Raw genomic sequence first — 21,668 nt, forward strand, 5'->3', positions numbered from 1 at the left:
TCTCCCGTCAGGCTGGACGTCTTGATGTCCAAATTCTTGACCCGATCATTAGTTTTGCCCAAGTCGGCTCTAATGAGGGACAGATCAACGGCCATGCCATCCACCTTGTGTGTGAGGACTTCATGCTGTTGTTGCATGTCCGCCCGGAAGTTTGAAATGGCTCCCAAAATGTCGCTCAGAGTGGGCTCAGAGCCGCCCGGCGAGCCCAAATGCGGGATGTCCTTGGCAGAGGGCCCAGTGACAGGCGGCGTCTTCTGTTGAGTATAGCGCTCAATCCTATTCTGCTGTTGTTGCGATTTACCGCGGACGCCTCTGTTCGACGGCTTGTCGGGGTCCCCCTTGCCCGCCATGTTAGGTCCAAGAGGACAAAGGGCTCTGCCAGGCAAGTCCAAGCCCAAAGAGTCGGAGATTTGTCCGGGAAGACAGTAGAACGCTGTCCCAGGTTCGTTTCGTTGTCCGGATAGCTCCGCTGTCCAGTACACCTCGCCGCTGGTGAAGGCAGGCGGGCACTCCGCAGATCGGCAGTGCGTAGCGGCGGAATCCGCAGAGACAATGGCACTGAGCTGGCACAGAGTCCCACTCGACGTAGCTCAGCGTAGGAGACACCGATTCGGGATCTGAAAACGGCTCTCGCCTCAGTGGGCCCTCAGCAACGAGTATCCACCCACGTGGATCAGGATTTCGGGCAGGATAGTTGCGGAGGATCGGAAGGTCCGCGGAGCTCCGAGCTTACGCGGCCATCTTGGTTGCCCGCGAAGCTCCTCCCCCTGAATATCGAATATTTTTTTTTTTAACACAATATTACCATTTTAATGTATGTCTGTGGTCACTGCAAGAAGGGTCCAGGGAATTCCATCCCTGTGCTGTGCAACATGGTACCTTTCTAGCCTTTGCCTCTGCCTCTTGTAGGGATCCCACCTTAGCAAGTCAGTACTTTTATTTGGGGCTCATGCTTGAAGCATCACTGTGGAAGGCTTAGACTTAAGAAAGGGCAGGATTTAGGCCCTGGCACCGAGCTAAGCACACCATAATTGAAGTGCAGAACTCTGGGCTTGTCTTCACCTTGGAAGAACTGGGTTTGGAAGTGGACTGCAGGCTCATGGCTCCAGGTCAGAAGGGCACAGCACAGGACTGAGAAACAAGCCTGGGACTGGGATGTCCAGGAATAGAGTTGAGTTCTTGGGTTTGATTTCCTCCTTCAAAAGGCAGCACTGAGGGTGAGGCATCAGGCATTGGTCCCCACTGAGGAAGATGCTCACCTTGGAATAACTGGCTCAGACTGAACTACAGACTTATTGCCCCTCTTGGAAAGTCAGGACTTGGAGCTTCAGGCTGGGAAAGGCAGAAACAAGGACAAAGTCTCAGCCATGAAGCAGTTTCTCAAAAATGTTTGGTTCAAGATTGAGTGTACATCTTACAACTCCATCTTTCAAAGGGTGCACTCTGCCATGAACATCAGCCATGAAGCTGCCATTACATGGGCCCTCAAGAAATGTTTTTGTACCCCTTCTTCCTTCAACTCGATCAGCCACCATTCATTTTGTACCACACAGTTGCTAAATTCCTTAATCTTGTCTGTCTTTCCGGGTGACGGTTTTAGTTTATTTTTTTTAATTTTTATGCAGGCATCCAGATAAAAACAAGAACGCTGGAGCAGAAGACAAGTTTATCCAAGTCAGCAAAGCATATGAGGTATATATGAAGTTGCTTACAATCCTTTCCTGTTGTGATATAACTTTTTCCCATTAAGGCATGAAGACATTCAAAATGAAAGCTGTTAAACTGTACACAAACCATATTGTAATATGTTTAAGGATGTCTGGGGGTGGGAAACCGTCTGATTGAGGATGTAGGGAATCTTCATTTGTCTCCCCACCTGTGCATTTGATTCAATCCCAACATGATTCCTTGATAAAGTCACCACACAGTTCCTTGATCCAGTCACCAAACCTCTTTGTTCCAGTCATCATTTAGGCCTCAAGCAATGGCCATTATGTTATGTTATGTTATGTTATATATGATTTATAACGCGCACAACTACTCAGGAGTATCCTGGCGCGGGTGGACTGAGGCCGAGAGAGCACCAATAAAATTAGGTAGAAGGGTTGAAGACATGAGTTTTAAGAAGTTTCTTGAAAACACGGAGGTCCTGAGTATGTCGCAAAAGGCTTGGAAGGCTGTTCCATAGAATGGCCACCTATACTGACCACGATTGGCCGCCCATCCTAGAGCCGCGAAACCGAGGAATGGCCAGTAGGCGAAGAGAGGAGGAGCGGAGCGACCGGCCAGGCCTGTAAAAGGCCATGTGCTTTCCAATGTACAAAGGTCCAGAGTCATGCAAGGCTATATGGGCCATGGTCAAGATTTTAAATTGGACCCGCTGGGCCACAGGTAACCAATTCAGGTCACGTAGAAGTAGCCTCGCGCTGGATCGTTTGGCAATGTTGAATAGGAGTCTGGCCACCGCATTTTGAATCAGTTGGAGTTTAATCATGAGATAGCCAGGGATGCCAATGAATAGGGCATTGGTGTAATCCAGCCTGGAAAGGATAAGTGCCCGAGCCACCATTTCCTTTGCTTGCTGTGGTAACAAAGGGAAGAACTTCCTAAAAATCTTAAGAGTACCGAAGCAGATACCAGTAGCGAACCTGAGATCTTCCCCAAACCATATCCCTAAGTTCTTGGCCAGGCTACCCACTGACCCTGGACATGGGAAATCCGGCGGCCACAAGGCCTCTCTAAACAGCGGGGGGAAATTGCCATACAGCAGTATCTCCGATTTTTCTTCATTACACTTGAGATGCGCCTTGGCCAGCCAGGTAAACACAGCAGATAAACACCTCTGCCCATCCCCGGTGCCCAATTCAGATCCTTTCCATGTAAATAGAAGCTGTGTATCATCTGCATAAGCCATGATTTTGGCACCCAGCCCCTCTACCAGGGCAATCAAAGGGATCATATAGATATTAAAGAGTAGCGGGCTCAAAGTAGAGCCCTGCGGGACTCCAGTTGATAGCTACCTGGCAGAGGAAGAGAAAGAGAGAGGAGGCATCCTGACCTGTTGGGAGCGCTCCTCCAGAAAGGATCTCAGCCAAGCCCACACCACCCCCGAGATGCCAATCATTAGTGATAATAAATAATACACCTCACTCGAAATCACCTTCATGCATGAATTAATGATGACTGACTCTTTCTGTTCATAGGCTACATTAATTGTGCATTCTCTAAGATATATATATATATAACATCCACAGGTAACTCCGTTCACAAGTAACCCAGAAGAACACAGTGGGGATTCAAAGGAAAATCGCTTTATTTGCTGTTTAACTGCGGCATGATGCATTTCGACGTTAGTCTTCTTCGGATGCCTGCATAAATAAGACTGAGGCAGCGCCTTGATTTAAAAAACCCTCGTGGCTCCTCCCAAAACATTGGAGTGCAGCTGGCCCCAATTAACAACAGTTTCTGCTGCGTAGTCGGGTATCAGAGACTACCTATCCCAGAAGACATCACATGTTACAATGTCTCATTTGGAGCTTTTATTCATATTCGCGCTGTCAGTGCCATTATGAAGGTGGGCAGTGCTGCCAAAAAATAATGTCTTGGTTTCACAAGTCGATCTCCCTTGGGTCCCCTTACACTCCGCCTCAAAGTACTTTCCCCAGCAGAGTCGTAGAACAGTGCCCCTGCTCCCCCGTCAAATTCGGGTTGCTTCCATGCAATGACCTTTTGCTGGGGTGATATATGAGGCAGTCCGAGGTTAAAGACCAAGTTCATTGGAAAAACAAAAGCTGCCAGGCATACCTCGGACTTTGGCGAGCGGGTCCTTCCACGCGTGAATGTCTTGCACGTTTCAAATTACATCCATAGGTAACTCCGTTCACAAGTAACCCAGAAGAACACAGTGGGGATTCAAAGGAAAATCGCTTTATTTGCTGGTTAACTGCGGCATGATGCATTTCGACGTTAGTCTTCTTCGGATGCCTGCATAAATAAGACTGAGGCAGCGCCTTGATTTAAAAAACCCTCGTGGCTCCTCCCAAAACATGGAGGGTGAGGATAGAGATATATTAGATATATATGACCTTTAATAGTGTGGTAGGGCTTGAGAGGGTACTGTTTTGAGGTAAATAACAAGGTTGGAACAAGTGATTCATTCTTTGCACCCACACTTAGGTTATTTTGGAAATGGATCTAGCCATCTGTTTCCTCATTCATTTATGATTGTGTTGAACACATTTGTACCTGTAAGGGGCGATGGCAAGGCACTTTAACCTTCTTTTCCAAAGCACCTGCTGCAAAGGACATAGACTGTCGAAAAACAAAAGCCTTCCATCCACATTTTCATAGATGTGGTAAAATAGCAACAACCAACTCCCAAAAACGTTCCACTCCTGCTCAAAATGAGTTTTAAAATTCTTGTTTGTGTTTCTTATCCTAATTTGAGGATAAAATCTCAATGAATCGTGGGAGGAAATGATTGTTAGGGCCTTATTGATGGCATGTATGTTGCCTTTCCAGGAGGAAGTCACGTGAGCAAGGGGACGATTGGTGATGTTGGTGTTGAAGGCATGACTGATAAGTGTGGCTTGGTTGTTGTGTTAGGTCATAGTGCCACTTTAAGGAGGGGGTGGGGTTGAGTGTGGGTGGGTGCCATTATGATATGGGGGGCTATATCTTAGAGGGTGTTTGTATGGATTTGCTCAGTGTGTGCATGGATATTGCTAAAGTGGGAACAATGATGTTGTGCCTGTATGTCTGTTTTCTGTCTGTCCACTCGTGTTTGTGGGTTGAAGAGTGCTGTGAGGGACCGCAGTGATATACTGGGCACATTTACTGAGAAACAAATGCCACATACAAGTTTGTTGATACTGCAGTGTGGCTCTCTAACTGAGGACTTTAAGCTTACCGTGTCTAGTGAAGCGAAGCAATAAATTACAGTTAATAAGTGATGGCAGAAGGTGCTTGCAAAGTTGTTATTTTAAGAAGCAAAACAGAGTGAAGAGGGGTTAAAAGTAGTCTTATTTTAAGTCCAAGGAGCTAAAGTCACCAATGGTGGTATCGAGGCTGGTAAGCACAGAAGCAGGTGGCTTTTTTCTGTACGAGATAACATGTTAAATGCAACTAACATGGAAATCACGGTTTTTGCGAAGAGTACTTATCCCAGCTAATTACTTGCAGGCTCAAGAACATCAGAATATGGCTGGTTAACATTGGAGATTATTGTACTAGGACAGCACCACATAAATGAATTTCTACACATAAGCAACACCAGAACCAAAGAGAAGATGAGCAGGAAACCCAAGGCAGAATTACTGTGGGTTTAAGACAACGAGATGTTTGTGAGGGCTGATTGCCAAACGCAAGTGATGATCAGACAGAAAGTGTCTTGGATGGGAAGCGTGTAGCAGCAAACACCACTTTCAAATACATAGGTAGACTCTTATAAAGCAAGCTGAGGTAAAAAGTTGAACTACTGCACAAAGCAGATAGACTTCGAAGCAGCTTCTGAAACAAGCAGCAAGGTTTGAGAAAAGAAACACCAATCTCTGCCTAAAATATTCACGAGGAACTAATTTGAGAGGGCGTACAGCAGGATCATCTCAAGGGTGGCATACACCAAGCACAATCCACTGGTATGGAAATGTTTTGATACAGGCGCTAACTATGACCATCTGCTATAAGAACCTAGAACCGTTACTACTGACAAGCAACAGTTCATTAGTATGGGCGCTGCTCGGGGACAGCAGGCCAGCCCAGTGCACAGAGGCACCAAACTTCTGGTCACTTCACAGGGTATGCCAATGCTCTTTAGCACTGCAAGCAGCAAAGGGTACTCTTGTTGTTTTTAGGTGCATGAGAGAAAGTATTTAAGAAGAACTAAAATTCTGATGTGTTTACTTCAGAAGACAGCCAAGCATACAGAACCACAGGCATTGATGCAGATTCTTAGACAAGCCCTGATATTGTTCTGTATAGTGCTTTAAATGATTGCAGTCAGTATTCATGGCCAATGAAATGCTAATTGATATAACTGTGAAGAAAGCGACAAGGGTAAATTCTGCATGAATTCCATAGTGGTTGGTATCCAGCAGTTTGTGTCACGCTTCAACTTTGTCTAAGGGAATATTTCGGCACTGGTGCTGCGATATGAGGCTCTGTGGTAGTACAACGCGTATTTACAGGCTGTGCAGATAGTAACTGCTAGAGGTTTATAAAAAACTGGTTTCATATGGGAATTGCAGTAGGTTCTGGTGTTCTACAGCACTGCTTTGCTGCAATGGGAGATGAATTGAATGTGATCCCGGTTCTCTGAAGAACTGTGCCACTCATAATTAAGGCATCAGAATACTTTGTTGCTCATTAGTTCGGATTCTTCTCTTTAGAATAATTAAGGGGCGTGTTTTGACGAACTGGACTATTGTGAAGCACGTTTAGCTAAGAGACTGAGCTTTTCAAGGAGGATCTTGGAGTGGTGTTGGGTTGAGCTTCAATTTCAGATGGCCTGTTGTGAATGACATAGAGTAGCATGTTATAAACGGCTGTTGATTATTATGTGGGAATCCTCTATGAATATTTGATGAAAGAGAAGCTGGTGGAGTGCTAAATTGAGTAGAGAGCAGTGGGGTTTGGACATGCAGTGGGTGGCGTCAAAATGATATTCTGTTGACATGATGGGCATGTTTTAACGAGTGATCTGTGGTGAGTGACCATGTTATGAAACATCACTTTGTGAGGAGGTGCATTGTTGATGCATGTGGGAAACTCTGATACGTGTGGAATTATTGATAATAGCGAGGATAAGAAGTGGTAGAAGGAATTTTCAGAGAACATCTGAAGTTTTGCTCTGTTTCTTATTGCTTATTCAGATGAAAAAGTACTCAAGTACAGAAAAAAAACGGAAGAAATAAAGTTAAGAAACAGGATAACATGTAAAATAAAACAGAGATACCTTTTCTAACATTACCATTTGTCACCACTACCAGATTCTTTCAAATGAAGAGAAGCGAACAAACTTCGACAGATATGGAGATGTGGGTGAGAACCAGGGCTATCCTCAGCAGCAGCAGAGCCATCACTTCCGACACTTCCATGACAGTTTTTACTTTGATGAATCTTTCTTTCACTTTCCTTTCAACTCGGAGAAGCGCGACTCATCAGATGAGAAATACCTGCTTCACTTCTCTCATTACATCAATGAGGTAGTGCCAGACAGCTTTAGGAAACCCTACCTCATCAAGATCACCTCTGACTGGTGCTTCAGCTGCATCCACATAGAACCTGTGTGGAAGGAGGTGGTTCAGGAACTGGAAGGCTTGGGTAAGGATTTTACTGAATTTATTTAAATATGGAGTATTTGGGAGCATTATGAAGGAGCTATGAGTTTGGGCCGTCGTCTCCATTTACAGCACATTGTGTTGCTTACCCTTTTGAAACGTACAGTGTGGGTCTTCTTCAGGAGTTTTTATCTTTCCAGTGGGATTTCTCTTCTGTGCTACAGACAACTCTGCTGTTAGGGGATTCTAATCACACAAGCCCCCATTGTCAAAGTTTTCATGGAACAGCAGTTGAAGCTAGAGATCAATGGGAAAGGCATTCTCATTTACCCATACCTTCTCAACACCTAACTTACTGCATCAGGAGTTTGAACATTGTTTCGAGGGTCAGGTTCTTATGACCGCCTTTGGTTTAAAGATACACCTCTGTAAAATTAGCTTGCCACCCTGGTATATCGTTGACTAACTCACAGGGAGCACGTTATGGTTTTTCTTTCATCCTTAACCTGGTGTAACATAATATTAATGTACATTTCTAGCGGGCATTCTTAAAAGAACTGGCTTGCCAGGAGGCAAATAAGACTGATTATGTGCCTTGTGTCACTATCTATTGCTTTCTTCGAGTCAGATAGTGTGATATTGGATGCAGGTTAGTGTGAGCTGGTCTGGTTTAGCCAATCAATAAAGATGCACCATGGAAGGAAGATGATAGTGTTCTCTGATTCCTCCAATCTCTGCCCCTCTGTTGGCTCGAACACTTGGTGTTCTAGAGAAATTTTTAGGTTGGGTTTCGTCTGGGATAGTGCATGCACTGTTGCTTACAGCATCTTTAGTATAAACAAGCATTTTCAATGCAATAGGTTTTGCATTTGAAAGAGTTTAAGCAATTAGCATCGTAAATGACAATGCATTTTATTTGTGTTTTCAAAAGTGACACATATATAAAAGGCATTGTCATTTCTAATGCCGATAGCTCAAACTCTTGCAAATGCGAGACCACTTTCATAGTGGACACGCCCCTTTCTTTAGATGTTGCTCACCGTATTCAGGTTACATTGAGCAGCATCTAAAGTAAGGGGTGCAGCCAACATTAAAGTGAAAGCGTGGTTTAGGGTGCTTTCGCATAAGAAAAAAAAGAAAGCAAGCTTCTGTAGCGCGGCTGCTAAAGTGAAAGCAAAGAAAACAAATTTCTGTAGCGTGCCACTAAAGTGAAAGTGGACTGCGCTGCAAATTAAATAAATAAAGAAGGGTGGGCGGTAAAGGCAAAGTGAACGGGTAGCAACAAAAAAAAATACAACGATAACAACGTCACAGCGGACGGCAATGTCGTGGGTGAAACAGGGAAAGGCCATTAAAGAAAATGCTGCTCGTCGGCCAGATAAAGCAGACCGTGTAAGACCACAAGTAAAAAGTCCAGTGGTTACCGGAGGTTACAAATGCAGACAAGGAGGGACTAGTAAGCCTATTCATGAATGAAAAGCAACAATTTTGAAAGGACTGTATTTGGAGCCAATTGAAAAGATAGTCAGGAAATGAGCGGAGCTTTTATTCCATTCTTCAGTGCACAATGCCTCGCAGAGAAGCGCATGCGCTGCCCAGGCTCAACCTAAAAACTCCTAAAAGGGCTTAGACCCTGTCCATTACTTACCTTTGTTTAGCTCATTTCCTTGCTTCTCATTGATCAGCTAGTTCCAGTTTCACTTTCTTATTTGTGTGCTTGTTTCTTTGATGGAACATGGAGCAAGTAAACTTGATTAGTGTCTTTCCCCTGCTCATGCTCTGATCAAGGTACTTTTTTTCCCTTGTGTTTTTTTAGGTCGAGGACCGAAGGCTGCGCTTGCGCAGTCTCCTGTGGGAGATTTAATGTTTTTAGGTATGGGGGCTTGAACCCGCCTCTCTCCTTCATTGGCTGGCTTCCTAAACGGAGGCCAGCCATTGGAGGAGAGGGGCATCACTCAGTTCAAGCCCTGTCTCTTTCGGATTCGGGGGCGTGTTTTTTGCATTCTTTGTACCTGTGATGTCAATTTTCGGAGCTTTGCGGCCGCCATTTTTTTTTCTTGTTTCTCTCCTGCTCTGCAGAAGGCACAACAAACTTTGAGAAAATCGTGTTAAACATGTTTTTAAAACTGTGGAGCACACTCGGCAACAACGACGTACGCACAACACTGACAGGCCGAGTGGGCATGTGGAAATACTCTGGATGCTTGTGTGGCACAGACAATTCTGGTGAGTTGGTTCTCAGCTATGTGAGAGACACGGGTATTTTTAGCGCCAGAGACGGTGTTAGAGGTGTGTACGGTGGCTGCTGTCGCCATTTCATGTAATGACCGAGATTGCAGATGCGAAGGATGCTGAACCCACGAGGCTCGCGCCAGGCGTGAGTATCAGTGCGGCATCGTGTCAACAGCAATCGGACATGTCTCAATCAGTTGTAAGGGGAAGATACACAGCATGTAAGCAGGGCCTTTCAAAGCAGGCGTGGCCGCAGCCAGACGAGCTCCAGCCCAGTTCTTAGCTGCAATTGTTTGGTAAAGATGGGAGAGAGATTTTACTTATAGCTCCCTGCGCGGGGGGGCAACGATGAAGATGGGGAGACGTTGTACATGTGTCCAGTCACCTCCTGTGCCCCAAGGGCTCACTCTTCCGTGGCCGTGGGAGTTGACAAATACAACACACTGATGGAAGCCCTATCAAGAGTTTTAAGCGCTCTGCACCAGATGTTTTCTTTCCACACACAGAGCATCCTTCGACGCAGTATTTACCATTATTTACGGGTGAAAGGTGGAGTCTGTTTCATTCTGTGCTAACACGGCCAGTGTTGGGTAAACCCGGCAGACCATGACACGACGTACGTATGTTAAATGCACGGATCTGTACACTGGCCCGCAGTTAACCTGCTCTGCACACGCATGTAATGTCTCTGGAGCTCCCACTGTCCTAAGTCCCTGCTGGCGCCGGGACTGCACATTACAGGCTGTCCCTGGCCGCTTCACTCGCCCCCCATCCATCCGAGCGCAGGGGCCCCTCTTGCAGATTGGCTTCTGGTCTCTCTGTTATTGCGGCTAAACTCATGTCCTGCGCCCCGCATCCTGAGAGAAGGGCCGGGCACTCTCGGATCTCCTGCCCCTGGAAACCCTCGGGTATAAGAGGCGCTGCCTGGCTTTTCTGGCCCACCGGTCGGAAGTGGCTGTAACAAGCGGCGGTGGGAGCATCGGTAAAATCAATCTATGCCTAGTAATGAGAAACATCGGTAAGAGTCAGGTGTAATAAGCGGCGTAAGAACAGGCAGTAAGGAGCGTTTCGAAGGAGCGCCATTAGTATTGGTTAGTAAGGTGCAGTGTAACCGAACCAGTGGCAAGGAACAGCGGTAGATGTGGCGTTAAAAGCACAGTAAGTAGAAGTGGTAAAAAGTGCTGGTGAGCAGCAGTGAGAAGTGGCGCAGTGAGCACTGTAAGGCGCTGTACTAAGAAGCGGTGGCATGGAGCAGTGTAAGGAGCTGTACTAAGAAGCGGAGCAATGTAAGGAGCTGTACTAAGAAGCGGTGGCAGAGAGCAGTGTAAGGCGCTGTACTAAGAAGCGGTGAGACTGAGCAGTGTAAGGAGCTGTACTAAGAACGGAGTCACCACCGTAAAGTGTGTCTTTGTATTAGGTGGCACTTGCCTTAAACAATGAAGTCATTTGTGCCTTTCAGCCACTCCTAGCTTTCAGCCCAAAGCGCTCTGCATGTTGAGACATGTAGTTCCACACGTGTAATGGAAATAGTGGCGCTACCACCCCCAGAATGCTGTTGCCTGCCTAAGAGTGAATTGGTGATTCCCTTGTGGGTAGAAGCACATGGGTAGAAGCATTTTTTAAGAATTAAAATCTCTTTGAACAGCACAGGGCGCCGTGCTCCAGGTTGTCTATATTTGGGCACACAGAGTTTGTTTCTCCCTTGCTTCGTTCCTACGGTAAAGCGCTCTGATACCTGCAAGTCTAGCCAGCGCTATACAAGGGTGAATGCCAATGTCGAGGAGCCCCCTGGCTGTGCTGGCTCCCCTGCCCCCTGGCTGTGCTCGCTTCCCTGCCCCCTGGCTGTGCTCGCTTCCCTGCCCCCTGGCTGTGCTCGCTTCCCTGTCCCCTGGCTGTGCTTGCTTCCCCTGCCCCCGGCTGTGCTTGCTTCCCTGCCCCCCGGCTGTGCTTGCTTCCCTGCCCCCGGGCTGTGCTTGCTTCCCTGCCCCTGGGCTGTGCTTGCTTCCCTGCCCCCGGGCTGTGCTTGCTTCCCTGCCCCCTCTCTGTGCTTGCTTCCCTGCCCCCTCGCTGTGCTTGCTTCCCTGCCCCCTCGCTGTGCTTGCTTCCCTGCCCCCTCGCTGTGCTTGCTTCCCTGCCCCCTCGCTGTGCTTGCTTCCCTGCCCCCTCGCTGTGCTTGCTTCCCTGCCCCCTCGCTGTGCTTGCTTCCCTGCCCCTTCGTTGTGCTTGCTCCCCTGCCCCCTGGTTCCCCTGCCCCCTTGCTGTGCTTGCTTCCCTGCACCCTTGCTGTGCTTGCTTCCCTGCACCCTTGCTGTGCTTGCTTCCCTGCCCGCTAGCTGTGCTTGCTCCCCTGCCCCCTGGCTGTGCTTGCTCCCCTGCCCCCTGGTTCCCCTGCCCCCTTGCTGTGCTTGCTTCCCTGCACCCTTGCTGTGCTTGCTTCCCTGCACCCTTGCTGTGCTTGCTTCCCTGCACCCTTGCTGTGCTTGCTTCCCTGCACCCTGGCTGTGCTTGCTTCCCTGCCCCCTGGCTGTGCTTGCTCCCCTGCCCCCTGGCTGTGCTTGCTCCCCTGCCCCCTGGCTGTGCTTGCTCCCCTGCCCCCTGGCTGTGCTTGCTCCCCTGCCCCCTGGCTGTGCTTGCTCCCCTGCCCCCTGGCTGTGCTTGCTCCCCTGCCCCCTGGCTGTGCTTGCTCCCCTGCCCCCTGGCTGTGCTTGCTCCCCTGCCCCCTGGCTGTGCTTGCTCCCCTGCCCCCTGGCTGTGCTTGCTCCCCTGCCCCCTGGCTGTGCTCTCTCCCCTGCCCCCTGACTGTGCTTGCTCCCCTGCCCCCCTGGCTGTGCTTGCTCCCATGCCCCCCTGGCTGTGCTTGCTCCTCTGCCCCCCTGGCTGTGCTTGCTCCCCTGCCCCCCTGGCTGTGCTTGCTCCCCTGCACCCTGGCTGTGCTTGCTCCCCTGCCCCCTGGCTGTGCTTGCTTCCCTGCCCCCTGGCTGTGCTTGCTTCCCTGCACCCTTGCTGTGCTTGCTTCCCTGCACCCTTGCTGTGCTTGCTCCCCTGCCCCTGGCTGTACTTGCTCCCCTGCCCCCTGGCCGTGCTTGCTCCCCTGCCCCCTGGCTGTGCTTGCTCCCCTGCCCCCTGGCTGTGCTTGCTCCCCTGCCCCCTGGCTGTGCTTGCTCCCCTGCCCCCTGGCTGTGCTTGCTCCCCTGCCCCCTGGCTGTGCTTGCTCCCCTGCCCCCCAGGCTGTGCTTGCTCCCCTGCCCCCCAGGCTGTGCTTGCTCCCCTGCCCCCCTGGCTGTGCTTGCTCCCCTGCCCCCCTGGCTGTGCTTGCTCCCCTGCCCCCCTGGCTGTGCTTGCTCCCCTGCCCCGTGGCTGTGCTTGCTCCCCTGCCCCGTGGCTGTGCTTGCTCCCCTGCCCCCTGGCTGTGCTTGCTACCCTGCCCCCTCGCTGTGCTTGCTTCCATGCCCTCTCGCTGTGCCTGCTCTCCTGTGTGTGCGTGTGTGGCTCTGGGTGTGTGGGTGTGTGTGTGTGTGTGGCTCTGGGTGTGTGTGGGGGCTCTGTGTGTGCTGTGCGTGTGTGTGTGTGTCTGTGTGTCGGTGGCTCTGTGTGTGTGTCTGTGGCTCTGTATGTGTGTGTCGGTGGCTTTGTGTGTGTGGCTCTGTGTGGGTGTAAATGCAATAGGTCATGCATTTACGAGCGATTAAGCTATTGGCATTGTAAATGACAATGCCATTTATTTAACGATTAAGCTATTAGCAATGTAAATGACTGCCATTTATTTATTTATTTATGATTTTAAATAAAAAAGTCATCAGCAATTCCAGTAGCTCTACCTTTAATAATGCAGAGACCATTGCATTGTAAATGCTTGTTGTCATTGTTGCTTTCCTCGTTGTTGTTTCTTGTTCAAACAACGTTGTTGCTTCATCCTTCCCACCTCTTGTCCTCCACCCTTCTACGTCATTGCTTGCCTGTTGTTAGTGCTCCTTTCCTGTCCCCCCTCCCTCTATCATTGATTGCTCTATTCTCGACCCTGTCTACCCCATTGTAGCCTGCCACTTCACCCTTCTGCCAGAAAAAAGCAATATAACCCGGCTAGTGCTGGATGAGCCCTCACTCTTTTTCCCAACTTTTAACCATGCAGCAAACGAATCGTGCTGCTGTGCTAAATGGCTAAAAACATTGGCAAAGCCGGTAGCTATTGTAGGCGAGAGCTACTGCCTTTGCCAATGCTTGTCTTTATTTCCCTTCCGTTTAAGTAACACTGACCACCTCTCCCGCCAGCTACTCATATCAATAATGATGATTTTATTTATGGCGGAAGAGAAGGTCTGCGCTCGTGACACATAGTACAGAAATGTTTACGTTGCTGCTGGCGAGCAGATCGTCCGCAGACCCAATTCTCAATTCTTGGTCTCCAGTGTAGGCAGATATGGTATACAGTGGGTGATCCTAAACTTGCTATCACTGGCAATTAATAGGCTATGATGACGAGGTCAAGAGGGTATTGTCCTGATAGAGAAAACAGAGTTCTATGTTCGGCAAGGTCATACCAGATAGTGGAAGAAGTGGACGCTGTGTTTGGGCAGTGGTGACAACCAGCAGTGTTTTTGCATACTCACAATGGGAGAGCAGATAATAGACAGGTGTGCAATTAAAAGTGAGAAGTTCTGTGTGCCTAGGAACTCAATGGTACACATGGAGGGGTGTTCCAAGGTGTTTCCAACACTGAAGAGAGTGATAGGTGTTATACAGTTTAGAAAAGTTGGTTTCTTGTATAGCACATTTAGCCACACAAAGAATGCCTGTGTGTGGGTCAGTGAGTAACAAGCTTTGTGAATGGAAAAATGACCTCTAAAAAGTTTCTCTCTTGACAGACAGGGGAATTGCACAGTGTGGGTTGATTATCTTATTGCCTAGGGGTACTCAAACTAGGTCCAGGGGGGTCATATCCATTCCAGTGTTTCAGGATAAGCAGGGACTAAGTAAATGTGTTGAATCTAGATATGTTGTAGTTATATCTGGATATAGTAAAAATATGGCACAGATCTTGGAACTACTTTTAAAAAAAACAGCTGAATCTATATTTAAAGATACGCTGTAATGTCTCACTAACTTTAGCCAAATGTCTTCCATTCGAATACCAGTAGATTGTGCTGTACAAGTATTCAGCTGCATACCCCCCAGTACCGCTGCACTCCTCTAAACAGCGTTTGCATACGCATTAAGATATACATTGAAGAAAATTATGAGAAAGTGGTTACTATGTGAGAGAAAGTCATTTGGGCTTGAGAATCTGGGTCTTTGACATGTTGTGATGTAACATATGCATTTGTGCAGTTTACAACTACAAAGACCACAATGCAGAATTAAGCCACTACCCGAAACAGGGTTATAAATTCTATGATGCACATTTAAAAAGTAAGTGATGTTGATTTGTATGAGTGCACGCTAAGGGTTTTTTAATAACGGTACGCAAGATCTTTGGCGGATAAAGTGTAGGGAAGGTTGGTAGGGGTCATGAGGATCACGTTCTCCCTTCAGTCACAGCGATCAATGCCCCAGTCTCCATAGCTGCTTCCAGATCTGCACTGAGGCCTGTCTCTAGTTTCCTGATATGGTCTTGCGCTAGCAATGTTTTTCCTGCCCTGGAGTTTCTTTAAATTGCACTGCCCTGTCAAGTTTCCCATGTCCATATGTCATGTGCTGCTCCAATGCTTAATTTTTAGTTTGAATTTTGGGACTTGTCTCTCAGACAGGTTTCAGGGCGAACAACAGTACTGAAACAACACTTTTGGCGGTGACGGATAATATCAGGGCCCAGGTGGATCAGGGTAAGACAGTCGTCCTGATACTCTTGGATTTATCGGCGGCTTTTGATACCGTACCACACGACCAACTACTGAAAGCCCTGGAAGGGAAAGGTATTCGAGACAAGGCATTGGGATGGCTACAATCCTTTTTGGCGGATCGAACACAATCAGTGTGTCTGGGTGATTTCATTTCTCCCCAGCGAAACATTAAATATGGGGTTCCTCAGGGGGCTTCATTAAGCCCAACCCTGTTTAATGTATTTGTTTCCTCATTGGCAGCCATTGGAAGAAAGTGGGGTGTTGAAATGTGTTCTTATGCTGACGACACCCAGCTGATGGTCACCATTGATGAGAAAGATGATCCTAAAACTCGACTACTAAAATGCCTGACTGAGCTGGCCAATTGGATGCAAGAGCACTGTCTGAGATTAAATGCAGACAAGTCAGAAATCCTCCTGTTTGGCAAAAATCCCCAGCTCTGGGACAACAGCTGGTGGCCAAGTAACCTGGGCTTGCCCCCAAATCCTACCATAAAAGCGAAAAACTTGGGTGTGGTACTGGACAGTGCTCTGTCCATGAAATCACATGTCTCCACTGTCTGTGGCAGAGGCTTTGCATTATTGAAAATGCTCAGACGAGTCTTCCCCTGGATTCCGACTGAGTGTAGGAAGACCCTGGTCCAGTCGCTGCTGATGAGCAGACTGGACTACGGCAACTCTCTGTTTGTTGGAATGGCAGACTATCTTTTCTCTAAACTGCAGATAGTGCAAAATGCCGCGGCAAAGGCTGTATGCAATAAGAAGAGATATGATTCGGCCAAAAGTTGCATGCGAGAACTACATTGGCTCCCAATGCGACAAAGAGCCAACTTCAAATTACTGTGTATCACACACAAGGTACTTTACAATACAGGCCCTACCATTCTACACAATAAAGTCAAATTCCATAGACCATCGAGGAACCTTCGATCCAGAACTTCAGGAAGAGCAAACACTACCCACGTGAAGACTGTCAGGATGGGAGAGCGGGCTTTCTCTCATCTAGCTGCAACCAAGTGGAATGATCTACCTCCCAATCTCAGACTGACAGAATGTCTCTTATCATTTAGGAAACAATTAAAGACACTACTCTTCCCTAAACCAGAATAATCAGTAACCAATGCGGTCACCGTACCCCTCAGAACCAAACCTCAGCGCCGTGATATCCTACCTAGGATGATTGTTAGCGCTTTATAAATAAATTAAATACAAATACAAATACTTGTAATCTTGTTAATGCCATTAGAAAACAGATCTACAAGTCCCAAAATTCAGAGAAAAAAGCCTGGACTGGTTTAGCACATCAGGCATAGACCAAGGGAACTTGGTAGCTACGGTTGCATTATCTGTAGTGTAAAATTTCACTTCTTGTCGCCCAGTTAAGTCAAACCCTACTCACTTTCTCCTTATTGACCAACAAGTGAAAAATCTCGACTCAATAAATAACGTTTCGGCCTCTGTGTAGGCCGAAACGTTATGCTGGCGAGGTGTCCTGAAAATTAAAAAACTCACCTGCACTCTGGGTCTTCCGTTTCTTCTTTTGCTGTGGCTCCGGATGGTGGGCGCAATGTTGAGAGGAAACGAGCAAAATATATATATATATATATATATATATATATATATATATATATATATATATATATATATGTGCACATGGGAGCTTGGGAGGAGCTGGTCCTCGGCTACGAATACCAACATATCATCGAAACAATCTAGTGGCATGGTTCCGCTTCATAGACGATCTGTTCGTCGTATGGAGGGGAAGTCATGAAGAAGCACTCAAATTTGTTCAGGATATAAATGACAATTCCCTTAATCTCAGATTCACGGCGACTTTGAGTCAAGAAAGTGTCACTTTTCTTGATGTCGAACTCTACATCAAGGGGGGCCGTTTGGAGACCAAGGTATTTAGAAAAAAGACAGCTGGCAACAGCATTCTCCATGCTGCGAGTGCCCACCCAGTGCACCTTATCTCCAGCATCCCGTATGGGGAGATGCTACGTTTAAGACGCATATGTAGCAACCCCATAGATCTGGAGCAGGCACAAAATGAAAGCAGAAACAGATTCCTTGAGAGAGGCTACTCCATGAAACTGATTGACCGAGCGAAACAGAAATCCATGAGCCTAACTAGAGAGGAACTCCTTATCAGGAAAGCTGACAGGGAGCCCAGCACCATACATGATACTTCTAAACCTGGGAAGACGGAACCTGAGTGTTTTAGAATAATAACGGGGTTCACCAAGCAACATCAGCAAATAAGAAAAATAGTGAACAAGCACTGGCCTATAGTGCTTAAAGACAACGTGATAGGCAGTGTCCTGCCTAAGCAAGTTAACCTTTAGTAGGGCCCCCTCCCTAAGGGATCATATTGTTAAAACCAATCCGGATCCCTTCACCAAAACAGAATGGTGGCAGAAGAACAAAGGTTTTTATAACTGTAAGGTTTGCAAGGCATGCACACATGGTGAAAACACTAAAACATTTAAGGATGGATTTACTGGGATAAACCATGCGATAACCCAAGTTTTAACATGCAAGACAGAATACGCCATTTATGTTTTGCGTTGCCCTTGTGGATTACAGTATGTGGGCAGCACGAAGAATGCTGTCCACAAGCGCATTCTACAGCACTTGCGTGCAATAACCAATGTGGACAGTACTTACCCAGTGGCGCGCCACTTCAGAGACTTTCACCAAAGCAATAATAGCAGTCTCAGGTACTGGGTTATTGATGCGGTCATTAACAACAGAAGGGGTGGTGATAGGGATGCCAGGCTCAGGAAACTTGAAACTAAGTATATTCTTCTGCTTAACACAAAGGTGCCTAATGGACTTAATGTGACAGAGGACCTCCACACTTGCTTGCTCTAATTATACATGATTGGGGTGTGTGGTCTCCCCCCCCCCGTGAGTAATATCCTCGTCAATCGCCCGGCTGGGCGATGACTTGGGTGGACCTCGAGGGGGCTGCGAACACACACCCATCATTACTTATCGATATAAATCGTAATGCTGCTTAGATTGAATTATCAATTTTGATTATTATTTTCACTGTGCACTGGTTTTAACTTGTTAGGAATTTACAAGGAGATGCATATAACCGATTTCCTAACAGTTGTGGTTTTGTTTATTATTTAGGGTTGGGTTATGGGTCATTAAGACCAACCTCACATTTATTTACTTTCTGCACTAAATACTAAGACATGGCATTTGTGGCACCCTAATGTTTGAATCGCTATACAGTATGTTTGAATTGTGATTGTTTCTGTTTTAAATGAATATGGAGTCCGTCCCAAATTTGGGGAGAGAACAACATTCTAGGTCGAACTTGGATGTAATTATGATTAAGAGGACCGCTCTGGACCACCCATTATGAATCTGCTAGGTTGAGAAATATTGATTGTGGACCCAGGGACTGATTAGTATGCAAAATTGCACAGTAATGCTGGATTTGCACATATATTGATGATGCACTTTAGCACGGTATGCACTTTATAGAGTAAGCACGCAGCACTTTATAGTTACTCATCCGCTGTCCCTTGGGCTGAGTCTCAACTCGGAAACATACAGAGAGAGCTGGTATGTAGGCCAGAAACATAATAATGAGGTTTTTATAGAACTATTCTAATATTTATAACTGTTTTAGAAACCATGTTTATTATCCAAATAGTGGTCCCATTAATCTTATCCTAACCAATCATGCACTAGGACTCTTCATTTAAATCATGAAATTTAAAAACATGTATTTTACAATGATTTCCAAAGAAACAAGTAATGGATTTTAATCTGTAATGAACATATTATTTTAGCGAATTTTACATGCTTTTTCTAATGTATTTTACATCTATTTTGAAGAATTATGTGTCTTTGTTGGGTGCTACGCCAAGTGTTTCTTCTATGTTTACACGCGTTTTTGCACAGGTGGTGTTAATTTTATCACGTACTAGCACTTTAAAAGGTGTACCCGGAAGTTCAATCGTTGTCATGTGAACAAGGCTCCGTTGAGCCGAAATGTCTGTGACACTTTCTGCCTAATAAAAGTTTGTAATACCTCGAGGTCCGTGTCCGGTGTCCTGTTTGCTGGCTGTGGAAGCAGCGTGTGCTGGAGCGATACGGAGTTCACGATATATATATATATATATATATATATATATATATATATATTACCATTCCTAACTTCAATTTCTGTTGAAGATATGCGGACACCACTCGAGATTCTTTTTGCAGCCAACTGGTTTATTAAGCCACAAACAGCAACACGTTTCAGCTTTACGCCTTGTTACAGGGTTGCCGGTACCCTGTTGATGGACCGCCCTGCTGACAGCGTCGTCATCACCGGAATCTTCTTGGAAAATATATATATATAAATGCTCTGTCTCATTGTGTTGCTCTTTATCCCTTTCATGTTGTTTCCGACCCCTGTGTTGCTTCCCGCCATCTCTGTGTTGCTCTGTCTTGCCTTGTGCTTCTGTGATCCTACCCCGCAACTATGCTTGCCCTTTGCTTCTCTGGCCCCATAATGTTTCTGTCCCTTATGTTGTTTCCCTCCATACCTGCATCACCCGTTGTGCTTTCCTGCTCAACTGTGTTCCCTATTTTTCTTTTGCGCCCCTCCCTGGCTTTTCTTATTTTTAGTTACTGCTTCAACTCTGATTAGTAACTGTGGAAAAAAAAAGCGCTGTCCTCATGTTGTAGGTGCACTCTTGCTTGGTGTGAAGGTCTCCAAAATGACACAGCCATCAGCGTTCATATTTAAAATAAAATTCTTTAGCCATGCTGCACAGCATCAGGGATGATGTTGGACATGACAAAAAGCCATTGGCAAAGCCGACACGTTTCAAAGATGAGACCTACTGGATTGTTTTTTATTAATACAAAAGGAAAGGAGGTAGAGGGAAGAAAGGGCATAAGCTCACCCTCCAAAAAATACCTTAGTCACAAAGAACGATCTCTGGGGAACAGAAACCGAGAGCCTAGCTGCTAACTATAGTCCTATTCACAACATTCATTGGGGTTGGAATAGTGGATATAGTGATAGAAAAAGAGTATTGCTCTTTTTCTTGTTGTCCCCTCACTCACCAGGGTTGCCCCACGGTGACATTCTTCATCATAGGGGCCATCCCAGTCCGCTGCGGACTGGGGCGTGCTGCGACTTGCGAATTACGTAGGAGCACTTATAATTTGACTATGTGTAGTGCTAGTGTAGTGATGGAGTGGGATATGTGAAAATGGTTAAAAATACCTGCCTAGTAAGCTCTAAATAATTTATTCTTGCTTCCAGGTGGTAACGTTAAAAAACGGGGTGGAACTATTAGGATACCCAAAAGCAATGAATTTAGGTGTACCTATCAACTCCTGTCTACATGTTTCGTGCATCCCCCAAGCACTTCCTCAGGACTACACAGGGACCAGCCCTGTGTTCGCCACTCCTAAGAGACGCTACAATGAGTTAAATAATGAAAAATGCTGCAATCAAAATTAATGCATGCATATAGTACCTACGTAACCAATTGAATCACGTGGTTCATGTGGTAGGGCCTAGCTGCGCCCCATGGACTCGGAGGGGTTCAGTTTCCCAGCAATTTGCTAACAGGATACCTCCCTCGTTTCGCACCTAGTCGCGCCTCTCCGGTCCGAATGTTGACCGGAGAGGCGCGACTAGGTGCGAAACGAGGGAGGTATCCTGTTAGCAAATTGCTGGGATACTGAACCCCTCCGAGTCCATGGGGCGCAGCTAGGCCCTACCACATGATTCAATTGGCCCCACCTTTTTTCCTTATTCTGACTTTGTCCTTTGACTGAGGAAGACCTGATTGTACCTCTCTGTACCTTTTGGATCTATAGAATGGCTCCAGTACCAGCAGCAGCTGGTGCATCTGCACCACCACCACCACCACCACCACCACCACCACCACCACCACCAAGAGGACCACCACAACAGTACATTGGTGGTCAAGAAGAGGAGGAGGAGGAGGAGGAAGAGGAAGAGGAGGATGGGAGAAGATGGCTGCCTGAACAAAATACCCCATACAAGCCCAAGTCACACATTGCATGGGAGTTTTTTTCACTCCCAGAGGGAAAAAAGAAAGTGAATGCGGCAAAGGTGACTTGCCTTATCTGTAAGGAACAACTCTCAAGGGGCAGCCCAAACAAAAAGTATTCCTTTGGTAACAATACCATGATTCGACATATGATCCGTAAGCACCCTAACAACTATTTCCGTGCAGAACTCAGGGAACTGGCCAGTAACCCCCCCCCCCCAGTCATCAAGGACCACCTCCCAAAGAAACGAACCCACTTCATCGGGAACAGAAACATCA

General features: G+C 46.8%; 1 protein-coding gene across 3 annotated transcripts in view; it reads left to right on the top strand.

Moving 5' to 3' along the window:
* The window catches only part of DNAJC16 (DnaJ heat shock protein family (Hsp40) member C16), a 296,465-nt gene that overhangs the window by 78,152 nt on the left and 196,645 nt on the right, over nt 1–21,668 (top strand). For all 3 annotated transcript variants that reach the window (XM_086922178.1, XM_086922179.1, XM_086922177.1), the window contains exons 3-4: nt 1,626–1,692; nt 6,987–7,320. In XM_086922178.1, coding sequence (XP_086778304.1) covers nt 1,626–1,692; nt 6,987–7,320 — 401 coding nt within the window. The remainder of the gene's footprint in view (nt 1–1,625; nt 1,693–6,986; nt 7,321–21,668) is intronic.

Source organism: Lissotriton vulgaris, chromosome 5, assembly GCF_964263255.1.
Source record: "Lissotriton vulgaris chromosome 5, aLisVul1.2, whole genome shotgun sequence".
Lineage (NCBI taxonomy): Eukaryota > Metazoa > Chordata > Amphibia > Caudata > Salamandridae > Lissotriton > Lissotriton vulgaris.